The 18,984-nt window shown below is 57.7% G+C and overlaps 1 protein-coding gene across 4 annotated transcripts in view; it reads right to left on the bottom strand.

Moving 5' to 3' along the window:
* Nucleotides 1-3,555, bottom strand: part of CSNK1D (casein kinase 1 delta) — a 33,320-nt gene extending 29,765 nt beyond the window's left edge. For 3 of the 4 annotated variants that reach the window (XM_035025726.1, XM_035025724.1, XM_035025723.1), the window contains exon 1: nt 3,152-3,555. In XM_035025726.1, coding sequence (XP_034881617.1) covers nt 3,152-3,227 — 76 coding nt within the window. In that variant the 5' untranslated portion in view covers nt 3,228-3,555. Of the gene's footprint in view, nt 1-2,501; nt 2,569-3,151 lie in introns of those variants that run through there. The other variant, XM_035025725.1, reaches the window with a different exon arrangement.
* Between the last annotated feature and the right edge of the window lie 15,429 nt (nt 3,556-18,984).

Genomic DNA, 18,984 nt, shown 5'->3' with positions numbered 1-18,984 from the left:
AGTGAGAGGGAAAACGTGAAACTCAGGTATGAAGAGGTTACTAAGCTTCAGCTCTCTAGAGGTATTTATGAACGTTGTGACGTCAGACTGCACAGCCCACCCAGGTAACACATGGGCAGAGGAGGCCATCCTCTGATAAACGGAGGGAGTGACAGGGTCGGATACAAAGGCCAACGGGCAGGAAGAAAACCTCCATTCCAGCAATCATGAATGGCAGGGGCAGGGGATGGGAGGGGCCCGAGGACCCTTCTGCCAGCCTCGAGAAGACAGACATGGACGGGAACAGAGAGCCGGAGGTTCGCAGACACTGTGGAACACTGGCTGACAGAACAGCGACTGTTGCCGACTGCTGAACCGCCACTCCACACACTCCCTTCTTCCCTCAGCTCCACTGCTCACACTGGGAACACGTGGTCCACCTTCCGAACATGGCCCGCCCCGTTTTTCAAATGTTAGCAGGTGTACGAGAGGTATACTGCCCACACGTGGAAGGGCTTCTGGTGTCCAGTGCCTCACAAAACATCACCTCTAGCAGCAAAGGGTCAAAGCTGAGAGAAGCACGGGGCTGGGAGGGCTCTGCCTTACGCCCACTGCCAATGCTAAGTACAGGCAACATTTTGCCTAAGTGTGTCCTATACAGGATACATGAGCTCTGAGGCCTTCTCAGCCTGCCCTTCCCAAGAGCCCTTGGGACCTGGCAAGCTTGGAGGTAGACGGAGGATCAGGACTGCACACTTTGGGGTCCATGGTGGCCCAAATCCAGTACATAAACTTTCTGAAGTCCAGGCATTGGAGAAACAGCCCCAACGTACTGCCCCTCTTTAAAGGGGCAACTGTGGGAAGGACTGGAGTAACTGGCAGGGCACAGTGCTCCCTGACCATGTCCGTGCAGCAGGCCGCTAGGAAGGCAGGCCAACACTGGGCCCTCTTGGTCCACAAGGCACTCAGCAAGCTGAAAGACGGCCTCCTCTTCTCACAGTTTCAAACCTCTGAAAGCACAGAAAGTCCCAGGCGGAAATCCAAGACCCCAAATGCCAGGATTACAACATGGTGAACCTATGTAGAGGAGTCGAGAGTGTTCTGATCAATAGCAAAATGACAGCAGTAGAAATGATTTAAATTGTAATCACACCAGAATATGTGGGACATAACAATTTCAAGATATGAGGACCCAATTCCTTAACAAACGCCTTTACCTACACAGGAAAAACTATGGTAAGGATGACTCACTCCATTCCACGGTCTTTGGAACAGCCATCTTTGACCCTCAACCACAGCAGCTGGTGAGCTTCCTCAAACCCAGTTTTCCAGGCACATCTTACTCAAGTAACAAGATCACCTCTCCTCAGTGGCGCAGCACTTAGCCTGAATGGACCACCGTGCCGGCCAAGAGCCGCTGACGGAAAAGATCAGTGGTGTCTTAGGTGCACCTCAAAGGATGGGGGGCCGAGTGGGTGCTGGGAGCCACGGCGTGAGAGGCACAGCCCACCCGTCTTCGAGCACACATCCCTCCGGGATGGGTCAGCCTGATCTGCGTATCCAGTGCTACTGGTGTGTGCGCCCACCACAAGGTGAGGCCCAGAGGACACAGCAGTGAATAAGCAGACAGGGCTCCCTGCACCAGCCTCAGAAACACAGAGCGGCCAACACCAGAGGACAGAAGGTTTCAGAGTATTTTTCTGATGCCTGTGTAAGGGCGGCTAATGGATGGACTCTTCAGTACAGCTCCTACATCCTAGGTTAAAACTTAAGCCAAAATGTACTGTTCTATAAATAAGGTCATCAGTTTACATTCACCCAGCAATTCTCCCTACACGAACACAACCGAGGATGCAGAGAGCTGACTCCTGGATAGAATCATCTCTAAAGTGTGTTTTACTCAACAGGACAGTGAGGCAGAGGGCAGGCAGGGTCACAGGCATCTGTAAGGCCCGGGACAGGCGTGCTCGGTGGGGTAAGAAGGGGCCCAAAGCAGTAATGAACTACACAAACCTGCACTCCCCTTAACGCGGTCGACCCAGGGGCTGCACCGGCCCCGGTGACAAGAGGGCAGGACGGGGTGGGCATCGCCGGAAGCTCCTCCTGACCCTCTGACAGGTACAGAGCCCAAGAGAAACAGCAGAGCAGGGGCTCTGCGCAACAACAGAGCGTGTTTACCCCAAACTCGCGCAACGGTCCCCCTGCACACACACGACCGCCCGGCTGCGGTGCTCAGGTCCAGGGCCTATGGAGTAACTTGCACACAGAGCCCCTGAGAAATGCAGGGAAGCTGTTTTTAAATCCCCAACTTTAAGACGCAAGCCAGTCGCTCAGGTTACACGTGTCCGTGCACATTCTTCCACTGTAAATCTGAAACAACCCAGACCTTTCTAATCCCATTCTTTTCAAATCCACCTTGAGAATTTTCACAGCCAGGGGACGACCTCGTGAGCACAGAGACCTTTGCTACTCGATTTGCCTGATTTCGCCAACATGGCCACGCCGACTTCGTCCGGACTCACCTAAGCCCCGCTCTGGCTCCTGCCCAGGGGCGCGACACGTACTCCGGGGGCGCTCGCCCAGGCGGAGGACCCGACCACCGGGCGGCCCTGCGCTCGGTCCCGCGGTCTAGCGGCCCGAGGGCCAGACCCAGGGCAGCTGGCGAGCCCGGGCTGCACTGTCGCAACGCTCGAACCGGCGCCCCGGACTTTCCCGTGCCCACCCCCCACGTGCACAGGACGCAGGGGGCCGCACAGCCGCCCGGCGGCCTTTGTCCGCCTGCGGGGACACCCGGGCGCGGACACCGGGCGGGCCGGGGCGCAGGGCCACTCCCCGGCGGCCGCGGGCGCACGTCTGGGCAGGTGCCGCCGGGGGCGCGGGCCGGACCCCGCCGAGGGGCCGAAGAGCTCCCGGCGCCCCACGCCCGCCTGGGGGGCTGCGGGCCCGGACCGGGCGGGGCGGGGCGGGGCGGGGGGCGGTCCCGGCCGCAGCCGCAGGCCGGAGAGGGGGCGCCCCGGGGCGGGGGCCGGACGAGGGCTGGAGGCGGTCTGCCGCTGGGTCCCCGGAGCGGGGGCCGGCCGTGTCCGGGACCCGGGACCCCGACACGGGGCCGGGGGCCGGGCGGCCGCCGGGCTGGGGGGCGGCCCGGGCTCGGGGGGGAGGGGCGCCTCACCGAGATAGATGTCTCCGAAGGAGCCGCTGCCGATCTTCCGGCCCAGCCGGTACCTGTTCCCGACTCTGAGCTCCATGGCGGCGGCGGCGGCGGCGGCGGCGGGTCCGGCTCGCTCCTGCCCTCCCGGCCGCTTCCTGGGTCTGAGCTCGGGGAGGCGGCGCCGCTGCTGCCGCTACGGCGGGTCGGGCTGCCGGCTCCGCCCCCCTCACGGCCCCGCTTTCACCATCGCTTTCCGGCCGCCTCGCTGCTCCCAGCGCCTCAATACGGGGCGGATGGGACAGTCCGAGCGCCGCCGCCCCTGCTCCAGCCCCCGCCAACCCCGCTCGCCCTCTCCCCGTCGCGGATGGACTCGGATCTTCCGGGCCTAAATCCCCCTTCAGCGGCCTGAAGGAGCCGCCGCCATCGCGCTGTGACGTCACTTCCCCTAGCAACCCGGCGGGGCGGGGCTGCGCTGCCCGAGGGGCGGGGCCGCGGCTTCAGGCGGCGGGGCGGGGCGGGGCGGGGCGGGGCGGGGCGGGGCCGGCGCGCACCCGCGTTCCCCGGACCCCGGGACTCCCGGGCCATCCCCCCTTCTCTCTTCGCCTCGCCACCGCAGCCCCGAGCCGGGAGACCACCCCCGCCCTGCCCGTCCCCACGTGCAGGCTGCATGTGCTGGCGCAGGGGCTTCGTTTGTCCTGGCAGGTGTCTGGGAAGCCGGCGGCTCCCCGCGACAGACCTGGGACAGGCCCCCAAGCAGTGATTTTTGCAAGAGGGAAAGAGGGGGCCGAGCCTGTCTGTCCCTGCAGGTCCCGGAACCCGCAGGACACAGGCTGGGACACAGGCTGGGACACAGGGGCACAGGTGTGCTGGGCCTCTTGCCTGCCCGTGGTCTACTGAGCTACCCTCCCCGGCAGCACGGCCTGCTGCTGCCCGCCCACGTCCTTCGTCTGGTCGTCCGCGCTCAAACCTAGAGCCTGCTGTCAGACCCCAAAGGAGAAGGGGAAGCTACCAGGGCTTCAAAGTGTGAGGCCCGCCGGCCTCAGTCCCATCTTCCCGGAAACCGAATCAACCTGTTCATCTCATTTGTATTGGTTCTGAATGTTCTTCCTTGCAAAAGAAAACAAGAATGTTCAAGTTCAGAATGATGGCCAGCTCCTAAGATCTGGAGCCCTGATTCTGGTCACTGGGAAGGGAGTCCTCCAGAGAGGCATCCAAACCAAGAAGGAATGACTTTCATGCCATTGCTTCTTGAGGCCTACGCCCACCCCACGTAAAAAGGGAGAACCAGAATATGCAATGTTAATACATACTTTTGAACATCTAGCAAATATCTACTGCTCTTGTGCAGGGTTGCGGGAGGTGTGGGCAGGAGAGCAGCACCGTCTCTGGGGGTGGCCGAGGAAGAGAGCAGTGGGGAGTGAGTGTACAAAGTGGACAGGGCTCTCCACTGGCAGGTATCCCCTCTCCAGCACTCAGTCTCAGGAGTGCAGCCCCTGCCCCCAGGTAGTTGGGGGTCGTGGGGTTGCCCGCATCAATCCCTGAGCATTGTGTAGCAGTGCCTGGAGACAGGGGAGGCTGGGAATGCCCCATGGCCATGTGTCAGCCTGGTTTCTCAGTCTTACGGGGTGGGGGTGGGGGAGTCTGTCAAACTAGTAAAAATAGCCTGTTGGCAGAATTCCCTGATGAAAGGGCCCTGTTCCCCCTCCCAGAAAGCCATGAGTACAAACTGGAAACAGAAAGTGACCTGGAGGGGCGCCTGGGTGGCTCAGATGGTTGAGCGTCTGCCTTCGGCTCAGGTCATGATCCCAGGGTCCTGGGATCGAGTCCCGCATCGGGCTCTCTGCTCCTTGGGAGCCTGCTTCTCCCTCTGCCTCTCTCTCTCTCTGTCTCTCATGAATAAATAAATAAAAATCTTTAAAAAAAAATTTTTTTTTAAAAAGAAAGTGACCTGGAAGTACAGTCCGCCGGCCACTCCCTTAGCTGCCCTGGGCTGATCACTGGCCAGCAGTCCATCCTGGGGACTAAGGGTCCTCTCTCAAAAAGAAGCTGCAACTGTTTGGGCCTCCCCCAGGCCCCAGGGTTCTGCCTACATCACCCATTTATGCTTGGAATTGGCCAGGATAATCAGCCAACAGCAGGACCAAAGTCCTTGCTTGTGTTTTACTCCCCATGATGGGGGAGTACCCGGAAGAGGCCCGCACAGGAGCAGAACCACCTTCTTCCAGGAGCCATTTACCAGGGCCTGTGCCAGGGTCGGAGGCCTGTTACCCCAGGACCATGCTGCAGTTGGCCTGCCGCAGAGGCTACACCTGTCCTCTGTGTATTCCTTAGAGCCCCATTTGTGAAGCACCTTGCAGGGTGGGGGCTTGCCGAGGCGTGCCATGACAGCTGCTTCCCCACTTGCAGCCTCCAGAGGCCAGGATGACTCGGAGTGGGGCCGACCTGACTGGTGTAGTCTCCAGAATCCTCTCTGTCCTCACGTGCTCTGCCATTCACTTGTGCAGTCTTGAGAAGGGCCAAAGTCAATGCCCCCAGACCCTCCCTTGGAGCGTTGGCGAGAGGACCAGGGATAATACAGAGAGCGAGAAGGCTGGTACAGGTGCACGCGTGTTCTCGCCGTTGGGGACAGCCTGAGCCGTGTCCCAGCGCACACCGAATGCCCAACTCCCAGGCCAGGCCTTTGCAGCTGGGGTGGCCTCCCTGGGCTCCCCCCAGCTGAGTGTCACTGCCCCCTTCTGGCAAGGGCGCTGGCCCGTGCTATCTGCTCCCTGAGAAACTCGCTCGTGCCCAGGTCTCCCCAGGTGTGTTCCCAACGGGGCTGGGGGCTCCTCCACCCCTGTCGGGGGCCTTTTTTATTTTAACCCCAAACCGCAGTAGAAGGCAAGTCTCACGCAGAAGGCTGAGGCTGGGGGCCTTTCCGGCCCGACACCGCCCCGCAGGCCCGCCCCTACTGCTCGCCACCCGCCCCTCCCCCCCGGCACGCCCCGCCCCTTTCTCTCCCGGGCGCTGCGCTTGGCTGTCAGGGTCGCGCGAGTCTGCAGACCATTTCCGCTCCACCTCGCCCTGCGTTTTCAATGCACTGCCAAATCCGCTGTCCCCTTCGCTTTCACCCAAACTCCCTCTGACCTCTCAGGCAGGCCGGGAGGCTTCGGCGGACAGCGGGTCCCGCTTGTCCGCGGTCCTCCCGCCAAAGCAGAGCGCGAGAGCAGCAAACTGAGAGCGCGCGCGTGCGGGTCCGCGGGGGACTCCCTGGGCCTGCGGGTCTGTGTGCGCGTGAGAGCAGCCTGATTGACGCTGACTCCACATGCTGTTCAATTCACGCACTTACAGGGTACGGTTCAGGGGGTTTCAGTACATTCACGGAGGTGGGCAACCGTCACACAATCCAGTTTAGCTTTTCATCACCCCGAAAAGAAGCTTGTACCCTGCAGCTCGGCCCCGCACCCCATGAACGATCCGAGCTCACTGGTGTGTACCCCGCAGCCGGCCCCGCACCCCATGAACGATCCGAGCTCACTGGTGTGTACCCCGCAGCTCGGCCCCGCACCCCATGAACGATCCGAGCTCACTGGTGTGTACCCCGCAGCCGGCCCTGCACCCCATGAACGATCTGAGCTCACTGGTGTGTACCCACAGCCGGCCTTGCACCCCATGAACGATCCGAGCTCACTGGTGTGTACCCACAGCCGGCCTTGCACCCAATGAACGATCCGAGCTCACTGGTGTGTTCCTGAAGCCTGGCCCCCGCACCCCATGAACGATCTGAGCTCACTGCGGTGTACCCGCAGCTCGGCCCCCGCACCCCATGAACCATCCGAGCTCTGTGCTCTCGCTCACTGGTGTGGCCAGGTTAGCATCAGGCTGCCAAGGTTTGTGAGTTCTTGTCCCCTGTGAGCGCACGGCTCCCTTCTCCCATCCTGCCTCACACCGTGGACTCTTGTCAGACTCTGGGGAAGATGGGCACACTCCAGTCTGTGAAATAGGAGGGTGTGTGTGCATGTGTGCTTGGAAGGGTACTTGACCTGGGACTGGGCTCCCCGCAGTGCTGTGTCTCTTGGCAGCCCTGCGCCTCCTGTCATGGGCTCAGTGCCCCCTCCTCCTCTGGCTTCCAGGAGTTTTTGCCCCAGGAACTCTCCTGACACTCCACTGCACCTCTTCAGCTTCCTGAAAGACAGTACGAGCTGGTCCTGATTGGCCAGTTCTTTTCTGCCCCAGGTCACAGGTCACTGGGCAGGCCCAAGGACAATACCCTGGAGCTGATTAATGGGGACTGAGTCATTTGCACAGATCCTGAGGACCTGTGGCTCCCCTTGGCCAGAGCTTGGGGCAGCTCAGGGTCACTGAGGAGAGGTTTCGTGGCCCAGGCTCACACCTGGAGAGGTCACCCCGGCCGCCACATCTTTGTCTGGCTCCTACGTGAGCACCCAGAGGTGAAGAGTCTTCTTGTTGCTCCTACTGCATGTCGACAAACCATAGCAATGCCGAGCGGTGTTATTCCCTTAGAGTCTTCTTTGCTCGATGCAGAAACTGAGGCCCAGAGACTGTCCGGCTGCAATTTCTAGGTTTTCCAGGACGGCTGCAAGTTAAAATATCCTGTATGGTTTTTTTTTTTTTTAAGATTTTATCCACTCATTTGACAGAGACAGAGAGAGCACAAGCAGGGGGAGCGGCAGAAGCAGAGGGAGAAGCAGACTCCCGCTGAGCAGGGAGCCATCCCAGGACCTTGGGATCATGACCAAAGCTGAAGGCAGATGCTGAACTGAGTGAGCCACCCAGGCGCCCCATAAAATATTCTGTATGATTTTGACAAAAACTAACAAAAAGAGAGGTTCACGAGAGAATGGGATAACCAGAAGATGGAAGCAGCCCGTGTCCAAGGGTGGATGAACAGATAAACAAAAGGCAGCTTATCCACACAGCAGAATATTACTAAGCCTTGAAAGGGGAATAAAACCTACACCTGCTACAACATGGGTAAACCCAGAGGACAGTGCGCTCAGTGAAATAAGCAGACACAAAGAGAGAAATGCTGTGTGATTCCTAGAGCAGGCAGGGACAGAAAGCTGAGTAGAAGGTATGGGGCTGGGGGAGGGGAGCTAGCATTAATGGGGACAGAGTTTCAGTTCGGGGTGGTGGGAAGAGTCTGGAGGTGGACGGTGCTGAGGGCTGTACATTTAATGGTAGAAATGGTAAATTATATGTTAGGCATACTTTACCACAACTTTAAAAAAAAAAATCCATGGACCAAAAGAGAGGGGGAGGGGGAGAGGAAGAGAGGAGAGGGGAAAAGGAAAAGGGAGAGAGGAAGGGGGAGAAGGGGAGGGGAGGGTGCTTTTCTCACCCCGGAGGGCAAGAACTTCCCAGGGACACAGCAGTGCTGTGCTGTCTGCCTGGGTCTTGTTTGCTTGCGTTTGACTCTGCAACCCAGACGGGTGGTTGGAACCACGGGTGGGCGCCGTGGACATGGGAAGGTGCTGAGCCCAGCACAGCCACCAGCCCCAGGGCAGGATGATCCCTTTGTCATCACCCCTGGGGGGGGGCACTGTTGCCAAGGCTCCTCCACCACCAGACCCTGCACCTCGGAGAGGAAGAGCTGCAGGAGGAGGCGGTGGGGGCACCACCTGCCGGCAGGGTAGGGAGGACCGTGTGGGACACCCTGAAGCCAGCTGGCCATAGGGCCCAGAGAGGCCTCTTGGTACACAAGAGCGACACAGAACCCGATCTCGGGACAGGGAGGCAAAGGGATAAGGAGTCCTCTGCCGGCCCCTCCTGTATCTGTACACGTGCGCGTGCACGCTGTGCGTGTCTGTGTGCAGAGCGTACTGGGAGTGTGTGTGTGCATGCACCGCCAGAGAAGCAGGCACGCACATAGACGTGGGCTCACGCTGTGCACACGCACGCACACGTGTGCCCGTATACCCACGCATGCACACATGCACACATACGTGTGTACACACATCCTTGCATGCATGCTGGCGTGTAGTGGGAAATAGGAATGACCATCTCTCTGGAACTGGGGAAAGGAAGCGCTAAATAAAGATTCTCCATGTGGAAAGGACCACTGAGGGCTTCTAAAAAAATTGGAAGTTGGGGGCAGGGACTGAGGGGAGTAGAATCTTTCCAGAGGTCTCATTATAGGTGGGGAGGAGGGGAGAAAAGGGGAATAAATGTCTTCTAGGGACTTCATCTTGTTGGGGGTGGGGTGTGAGGAGTAGAGCTTCTTAGAAGCTCCCTGCTGCCAGATCAGATGTACCATCTGGCACTGTGCCGGTGACATGTGAGGTCTCCCCACAGCCGGCAGCAAGAACTGAAACTTCCTCCTCTGACCAGAGCCCCGGCCCACCCCTTCCAGCCCCGTGTCTCCAGCATGGGCCCAGACCCTGTTCAGAAGGTCAAGTCCCATGCAGGCACTGCCCTGCTTAAAACCAGCGTACTCAGGGCACCTGGGTGGCTCAGTCGTTGGGCATCTGCCTTCGGCTCAGGTCATGGTCCCAGGGTCCTGGGATCGAGCCCCGCATCGGGCTCCCTGCTCCGTGGGAAGCCTGCTTCTCCCTCTCCTACTCCCCCTGCTTGTGTTCCCTCTCTCGCTGTGTCTCTCTCTGTCAAATAAATAAAATCTTTAAAAAACAAAAAACCCCAGCGTACTCCTGGCCGGGTGGTGTCAAGCGATGCAGCCGCTTTGGAAACTGGAGAAACGGTTTGGCGGTCCCTCAAGAAGGTGAGGGTAGAGTTACCGGGTTACCCAGCAGTTCCCTAGAGAGTTGAGAACATTCATCCACGCGGAAACATGCATGCACATGTCTGTAGTAATGTTCTTTTATGCGTAATTATAGTATTATAGCCCAAAGTAGAAACAACCCAAATGTCCATACCAGATGAATGCATAAACAGAATATGGCCTGCCTGTATGATGGAATATTTACTGTTCAGCCATGAAAAGGAATGAAGCACCGATACCTGTCACGGCGCAGGTGAACCTTGAAAACACGCGCTGGGTGAAAGAAGCCCAGACTCAAGGGGCCCCACACGGTGGGGTTCTGTTTATGTGAAATGTCCGGAACAGGGACAACAGAAAGTGGACTGGGGGCCAGGGAGGGAGCTGGGAATGGGGCTGGGGGCAGACTGCTGACGGGCGAGGGGTCTACTCCTTCTTTGGGATGACAAAAACATTTCAGAACTGGGTAGAGGTTATGATTGTACATCATGAATGTATAAAGAGCCACTTAACTGTATACTTTAAAATGGCTAAAATGGTGAATTTTATGTTAAATGAATTTTACCTTAAAATAACACAGATTAGCCCTGGGGACTGAACTCAGATTCCTTGCTGGGGTTTAGATGGTCCTCACCGTGTCCCCTTTCATGCCCCCGCAGGAATGACCTGCAGTTCCCCAAGAGCATCCGTGTCTCCTGCCCCAGGGCCTTGGCACGCACTGCCCCTTCCACCTGTAATGTTTTTGTCTCTGACCTTTGCTCAACTTAGTTCCCTGTTTCCCCTCTCCCCAGTGAATGATACTGATCTGGTGCCCTTGGGGTGCACAAGTGGTAGGTGACCGAACAGGGGTGGAGGGGCCACCACACTGAAGGCAGTGGCTAGGAGGCCGAGCTTGGAGGGCAGGCGCCCAAGCTGCAATTCTTGCTCTGCCACCAGCTGTGCAACCTTGGGCAGGCGACCCCCCCCCCCCCCCAAGCCTCTCCTTTCTCAGCTGTGAAGTGGAGATAATCCTAGGGCCGAGCCGGAGGTAGTGGAGACGATTGATACGGTTTAGAAGAGGGCCTGGAGCCAAGTAATGGCCGTGCGAATACTCGCTGTTCACATAACTACTGTTTATTTGGGAAATGAGTTATCATGCAGGTAGCAGTGCTGGTGGGCGCCAGCAGGGCAGTGGATGGGACCCGGGCCCGACAGTGGCCTCCTGCTCAGATCCCCACGGCGAGTCAGGACCCACGTCCACCCTCGCCTTTGGACCGTGCCCGTGCACTGAGGATGCTGGGCCCGGCACAATGATGAGCCCCGCTTAATTAACAAAATTCGCCAACTGGTTCCCTGTCTGAGGGCGTGAGGAGGGACGAGCCAACTGTTGTAAAGTGAACAGCAATTCCCAACCGGACCAGGAGCACCAGGCAGGCGCAGGCTGCGGTTTATAGCTTCCAGCAACTTCTGTGACCTTCCCCAGAGGTCTGAAGGCGTGACCTCAGCCTGGCTGGGGTGGGGGTGGGGCGGGGAGGCAGCAGGAGGGGTCGGTGGCAGGCTGAGCGGTCTCCCCAGGTGAGAGGCTGCTTGTGGTGTGTGCGTCCCACAGAGCTAGTGCGCAGCCGCTGGCTGAGGAAAACCCCGGGAAATGCTGGGCTCACCTGGGCCCCGCCACCGGCAAGCAGGGGCATGCAGCCTGGGCCCACCAGCAGGGAAAAGGAAGTCAGGTCATGAGCCCAATCAGCCTCCAAGGATCAGCCCAGGCGCAGGCGAGGCTGGGACGGAGCCCAGGGGTGGGCTGGGATTCTAGCCCTGGTAGGCATCTGCTCTAAGAGCAACCACCAACCTCGCGTGGCTGTCTAAATTAATTAAAACGAAACAAAAGTACGGATCCACTTCTTCAGCTTCACCAGCCACGTTCCAAGTGCTCAGTGATGCCTGGATTGGACAGCAGAGAACTGAGCATTTCTATCATTCTGGAAAGCTCTCTTGGGCGGTCCTACAGGAGACCAGGGGGGCCCAACTGAGTGGGAGGTGTGGGGGGCATTTGGCAATGTCTTGTTGCCACAGTTTGGGGCTTACTGGTACCTCATGGGTGGAGGTCAGGGATGCTTCTCAGCATCTACAGTGCACAGGGTGGCCTCCCACAGAGAATGATGCAGCACCAAGTGTCAGTGGGACTGAGAGGTAGACCCCTGCCCTAGACCAAGCCAGCATCTGATTAGCTTCCTTGCCCACTTGACGGGGGCCTCGGTGAGCCTGGCTCCTAAACCTAGATCAGGGGAGGGTATGAGCCCAGAGGAGCCCAGAGGAGCCCTGCCAGGGCTCTGCTGCGCCAATCCACAGGTGTGTCCCCTGTCCCTCTGCAGGGTGGGGGCCAGACTTCCTGAATGAAGCTGGTTCAGATCTGACATCTGGAGTCCTGAGCCTCAGAGCTGCAGGGGTGAGGGACACCCATCTCACATAACTGAACACTTGGACCTTCCCCCACCTGCTGGGAGCCACGAGGCAACTAGCCGTGGGAGCTGGGCACGGCATGAGTCTTTGGTCTCTGGTGGTGTCACCGGGTCACCCAGCTCAGGAGCACCCTCACCCCCACACCCAGCCTCCCAGGAGGGCAGAGGCCTTGCTCCCATGGCACACAGTAGGACCTCAGCATTTACAGAGTGGACGACAGAGGGACCAGTGGGGGCTTGAGGCAGTCCGCTGGGCCCTCGCCTCTCCTCTGGCACAGAGGGCAGGGGCAGGGTCCAACTCCGACCTTTGGCCCCAAGCTCCCACCCCTTTTCTGGGTCCCTGTTTACTTCCCAGCTCAGGGAGGTGGTTTGCCACTGGCTCAGGTGGGCTTGGAAACAGGAGGTGTTTTTGGAACTTGCCCTGCTGTCACTTACTGCCCGTGGACTCAGGAGCCAGCAAAGTGGCCCCAAACTTTGTTCCTGGGAAGCAGGCCCCCACAGCTCTCCTGGAGCCCAAGGTTGGAGCCCCTTGGCCTTCTAACCCTGCTCAGCGGGCTGGCAGTGACCCCGCTGAGCCCCTCCTGCAGCTTCTCCTGGCCACATCACCTCTCCCTTCTGTCCTCTGGGATGATGGCCCCTGGCCTAACCCCCAAACCCTGCCATCCTCTGTCCATCGTCATCTCCTGCCAGGTGGGGTGGGGACTGTCCTCTGGTGGGGGTCTAGACCTGCTCCTGCCCCTTCCCATCCAGCCACTTCCCAGAGAGCCCCTTCTTGGGGCCCTGAAAACGGCAGGGCTCTAGATGCTGTTTCAGGTGCCAGGGGCGGTGGTCTGCAGGTGGGAGGTGAGGCCCATGTGACTGGGGCATCTGTGGTTCTGGCCTGAAGGAAGGGAGGCTGATCCCTGAGTTTCCCTGCCAGATGAAGCAGGCTGTTAGCCTGCCAGGGCAAGGCCGGAGGCGGGGGGGGGCTCGTGCCGTGCCTGTTCCTAGCCTCAGGATGGATGGTCTCCCCTCTCTCATGGCCCCTCTCACTGGCCACACAGCTAGGCCAGCCGGGAGAGTTCAGGTCTGGCGCCCAGCATTCCTGCTCACACCTTGATCACCTGCACATGTCTGCATCTCCAACTGTGCTGCGTGGCTGGGCAGTGAGTCACTGGGCCAGGCTTCTCCGGGCTCCAATGCCTGCTGGGATGCCCCACCTGCCCCAGGGGAGCAGGGCCTCTGCAGGTGCCCCCCACCCCATGACTGAGAACTTCCCCAGTACCCCTTCCCTGGAGGCCCCCCAGGTCTGCCCACCCCAGGCAGGCTTGGGGCTCCTGCCACGCACCCGGAACGCCCCGTGGAGCAGTCCCTGCAGGGGTGGGAGCTGGGGCCTCTGAAGAAAGAGGGACCCTACCCCCAGCAGTCTCCTCCAGTCAGGATGCCCCCCAACTCAGCCGACAGAGGGGCTAGCTGTAAGCATGCCTCTTCGGGAGGCCTCTGGGAGGGGCCCTGGGCGCTAGAGCAGGAGCGGAGGGTACTGGGGTCTGGTCATGGCGAGACTTGGAGCACAAAACCTGCCTGGGAGTACAGGATGTGGGTCGAGGGGGCAGTCGTGCGGGGTCTGGCACCATGTGGGACGCTTGAGCACCGGGAAAGGGCAGCCGTGTGATTGTCGTGATCGTTGTGATCGTTAGAAAGGACCAGCTCTGCTGCAACTAGGACTGGATTCCAGAAACGCAGCTTAATTCAGAGGACCCCTCCCCAAGCAAGGATAAAAGGAGAAAAGTAAAAGTAGCAATCGGTGGAGGATGGGGGATGGAGGATGGAGGGTGAACACAACCTAAAGCTGCCTCACCAATCATGGGAACAATCATGTGAAATCGCTCTGGCAAGAAAGAAGGGAAAAAGCAGGACAATGCAAACAAAATACACGAGAGCGGAAATAACAACAGACCCAACATAGACCTAAAAAATAAAAGAGTTAGGAACATCTAAAAATTAATAAAACGGGAGACCTAGATGAAGTAGACAAATTCCTGGAAAAATATAAAATGACCAAAAGAAGGACAAACAGAAGAACAGGAATAGACCAAAACGTGGTTGTGGGAGCCCTTCCCTCCCCAGCCTGCAGTTTGCTCTGCGAGGGGGTCCCACCCTGAGCCCAGGGAGCAGTAACTCCTGTCCTGGACAGAATGTTCCGGAAAGTGGAAAAGAGGCAGGGCGGATTGTGGCTCCTAACCAGACAAGGACAAACAAAAAGAAAACACAGGAGGTCTGTTTCACTCAGGAACTTTGGTGCAAAAAACCTGAAATAAAATACTAGATAACTGACAATTACAAGTGAGAAATCGACCTTGTGGTCTGGGCGTCTCTAGTCTCACGTCAAACAGTGTCAGTGCCACTTGTCCCATTAATAGACTAAAGAAGAAAGATCCTGTGATTAACTCCGTAGGTACAGAAAAGCCTTTGACACTTTATTGAATGCAGTATTTTGATTAAAAAGCTCTCAGCGCAATAGAAATAGAAGAACCTTTCCTTCCCAGGGCGGAGGTTACAGACACCCAAACCTGCAGCACCATGTACACAGTGGAGAAGCTGGTGGCCAACATCGTGACCAGGACAAGCTGCCTTGTGACGCTGATGCTCCCACAGTCCCAGATGCTACGGGACCCGGCAATCCTGCTCTGCAGTGGACTAAATGTTAGTGCCCCCCACCCCCACGCCTATGCTGATAGTGAGGAGGTGAGGCCTTTGGGAGCTGACAAGGTCACGAGAGCGGAGCCCGTGATGGGATTTGTGCCCTCTCACGAAGGTGCCTGGTAGCTTGCTCGCCCTCTCGGCCGTCTGCCAGGCCACCGGACGAGCCGGCAAGAAGACAGCAGTCTGTGAGTCAGGCAGTGGGCTCTCATCAGGCACGGGCCCTGCCAGCACCTCGATCTTGGACTTCCAGCCTCCACAACCATAAGAAACAAATATTTGTTGAACTAAGATGTGCTCCTAGGTATTTACCCAAAGGAGTTAAAAATTTATGTCCACAAAAAAACCTTCATGCGAATGTTTCCAGCAGGTTTGTTCATAACTGCCCCAAATTAAAAGAAACTAAGATGTTCTTCAGGAGGGGAGTCGGTAAAGAAGCTGGAAGCAGTGGAATGTCGTTCGGCAATAAGAAGGAATGAGCTGTCAAGACACAGGAAAGAATGGATGAGTTGTAAATGCCTGTTGCTGGTTGAAAGAGCATCCCTTTATTCAACATTCTGGAAAAAGCAAACTATGGAGACAGTAAAAAGACCAGTGGTTGCCAGGGTGGGAGGGAGGAGGGATTTTTAGGGCAGTGAAACTATTCTGTGTGATTCTGGAACGCTGGACATGTGAAACCACACATTTGTTAAAACCCATAGACTGTCCAGCAGAAGGAGCAGGCCTTAACATATGCCCACTTGAGAATCATACAGGAGTGGAGGATGTGAGGGTGGAATGACAGAGGAATCTGGCTGCGTCACAAATGCATGAAGCTACCACACGGAGGGAGCGGGGACACGGTGCTGAGCCAGGTCCCTTTGGAAATGAGCAGAGTCTTACTGTAAGGAACTGTAAGGGGTTCCCTGTAAGGTACGTCACAGAACCTGCACTGCAGTTGGTAAGTCGTTTCCCACGGGGTACCCATCAGCAATTCTGAAACCATGGCCTGCGCACTGGGATTGAGTGATTGAGTAGGTGGGTGCTGGGTGCTGAGTGCTGGGAGTCAGGTGGGAGTTGACAGAGAAGCAAGGGGCAGAGTAGATCGATCCATGCAGTGTGGGTTAGAGGTGGGACTCATGCTTAATATAGATACTTATGGGGAAATGTGGAAATATTTATAGATGTGTGTGCAGACGTGGGTTAGCACACACACACACACACACACGTATCTCCTTGCTCTGTCAGCGGAAAAGCAATGACACCAGGAAGCACACCCAGCACCTGGATCTTGGGTTTCTCATACCTTTCTCCAAGAAAAGGAACCAGGGCCACTTGGGGAAATGGCTGATTTGAGGACTGGGACGTTGCACGTGCAAGAGGATCGTGGGGCATCTTATAGTGCTAGTGTTATGGACTGAATCGTGTCCCCTCCCCCCAAAATTTCATAGGTGAAACCCTAACCCTCAATGAGACTGTATTTGGTGACAGGGCTTTTTGGGAGATAATTAAGGTTAAATGAGGCCATAAGGGTGCGCCGTGATTCAACAGGACTGGTGTCCTCGCAAGAAGAGGAAGACACAGCAGGGGTGAGTGCACAGAGGACAGCTGTGTGAGACGTGGGGGAGAGGATGCCATCTGCCAGCCATGGAGAGAGGCCTCGGGAGACACCAGCCCTGTCGGCATCTTGATCTTGGACCGTGAGGAATCAATGCCTGTTGTTTAAGCCCCCAGTCTGTGGTGCCTTGTTATGGTAGCCCTAGCGAATACAGCTTGAAAGTACAGAATTGCTCAAAAACAAAACAAAACAACGTCCCACATGAAGGGGGCTACATTAGAGGGACACAAGCTGAAGGAGCCCCCAATGGCTAAAGCTGGACTGATTTGGGCAACAAAATAAATTAACCGTGTTGGAATGAATAGATGTCTGTGAGTCTGCACCGACATGAAAATGATCACATGAGGTGCGCCTGGGTGGCTCAGATGGTTGAGCATTTGCCTTTGGCTCAGGTCATGATCTCAGGGTCCTGGGATCGAGTCCCACATTGGGCTCTCCCTCTGCTGCTCCCCCTGCTTGTGCTCTCTGTCAAATAAATAAAATCTTAAAAAAAAAAAAAAGAAAATGATCGCATGAGCAAATACATAGGGAGAAAATCCGTGCATAAGAACCAGAGTGACATGAGTGGAGGCTCTGCCCTCCCTACCCCACACATGGTCCTCCCCACATAACACACGATACAAACGAGGACCAGGCGGTCACGGTCACGTCCATGGGTCACATTGAGAGCACCGACCCCCGCGTGACCCGATGAGAAGGGCGCTTTGCCTCTGTGGTCTCCTCCCCAAACCCCCAAGGCCAGACTAATCATGAGAAAAACATCGGACACAGTCCAGCAGAGGCACAGTCTCCAAAATCTCTGCCCGGCACTTCCCGGAACTGCTGGGTTACCTGAAACCAGGAAAGTCAGAGACATGTCACAGCCAAGAGGCGCCTGGGGAGACGTGACGCCTAAATGTAATGTGGGATCCTGGAACAGTGAAAGGACACTTAAAGACATTTGGTATAAACTAAAGACATTTGTTTAATCATCACCTATCGACATTGGCTGGTGAATTGTGAGGATGCTGAGTGGATGAGAAGTCTGTAACTTCGTAACTTTTCTGTAAATCTAAATCTGTACTAAAATAAAAAGCTTTTTAAAAAAGAAAAAAAGGGGCGCCTGGGTGGCTCAGTCGGTTAAGCGACTGCCTTCGGCTCAGGTCATGATCCCAGGGTCCTGGGATCGAGCCCCCATCGGGCTCCCTGCTCCGCGGGAGGCCTGCTTCTCCCTCTCCCGCTCCCCCTGCTTGTGTTCCCTCTCTCGCTGTGTCTCTCTCTGTCAAATAAATAAATAAAATCTTAAAAAAAAAAAAGGTATTTGCAGTAGGCTCCTGATCGTTACCCCAACAAGTTACAGACCTTCCCTGCTATTCTTCGCTTCGCTAATAATTTTACTGAGTATTTAAGTCTATAATCCCTTGGCGGTTGCCTCGGGCTGGGAGACGGGGTTTCTCCCCGGCGTGGCGGAAACGTTGTGAGATAGTGGCGGCGGCCGCAGCGCTCTGGGTGTACCGCCAGCCACCGAACTGGGCACTTGGATACGGGAATTCTACGGGAGACGCCTCGGCTCTCAACCCAGACCCTGTTCTTAATCCGGCAGCCCCCGTGCTCCGCCCAGGGCCGCGTCCCCACCGCCTGTCTCTGGGGCCACACGGCCGGGCGTCTCGTGACTGGCGAGTCGGGCCCCCAGACCCACACCTGACCTTACCGCCCGGCGCAGGGGGACGCCGGGGCCGACCCACCAACAACGACCCCGCTCCGGCCTCGGATTCGTGTTCCCCAGCCTCCCTCCCGAGACACGGGACAGGCTCCGACCCGCGCGTGCCGACTCGGGAACCCCCGCTGGAAGTCGCCCTTCTAGGAGAGGAAGAAGGGCGGACGCGGCCGCCGCGAACCCAAGCCCCCAAAATACCCTGCCCCTCTCCGCCACCGGCTCTGCCTTAAATAGACATCCCTGGGCTCTGATTGGTTAGCTAGAGTCATGTGCCACCGGCGGCCCAATCCGCGAGGCTCCGGCTTGTATTGTGATTGGCCAGGTCGGGTCAGGCGGTCGCCGCTACGGGCCCGGGCGGGCTGAGGGGGGCCGGGCGGGCTCGGTCTCGCAGGCCCTGCTCTGAGCCCCTGGGACCCCCTCACCCCCGGCAAACTGGTCGTCCGGTGTGGACAACCCAGAAATTCTAAAGATCCTGCCGTCTTCCCTTCAGGCTTTCGTGTAAGGAAACATTTCAAACACCAGCGAGCGCCGCCTCAGCGCCTCTCACTGTCGGGCCGGACTGCAGATGCTGCAGGTTCACACCATCTCACTGGGGTGCAGACCGACCTACGGCGGAAACCCCTGAAGTGACAAGACGCGGACCCCCGGGAGCGCTCGGGGCCCCCGGCCACCGTCGCCACCCTCGGGCACGCTCAGACACCCTCTGCCACCCTCGGACCGTCGGTCACCCTC

The sequence above is a fragment of the Mirounga leonina genome, unplaced genomic scaffold (genome assembly GCF_011800145.1).
Source record: "Mirounga leonina isolate KUSES-001 unplaced genomic scaffold, KU_Mleo_1.0 Mir_197, whole genome shotgun sequence".
NCBI lineage: Eukaryota > Metazoa > Chordata > Mammalia > Carnivora > Phocidae > Mirounga > Mirounga leonina.
Note: the sequence above shows the minus strand (reverse complement) of the source record. Positions and strands in the feature narration are given on the sequence as shown.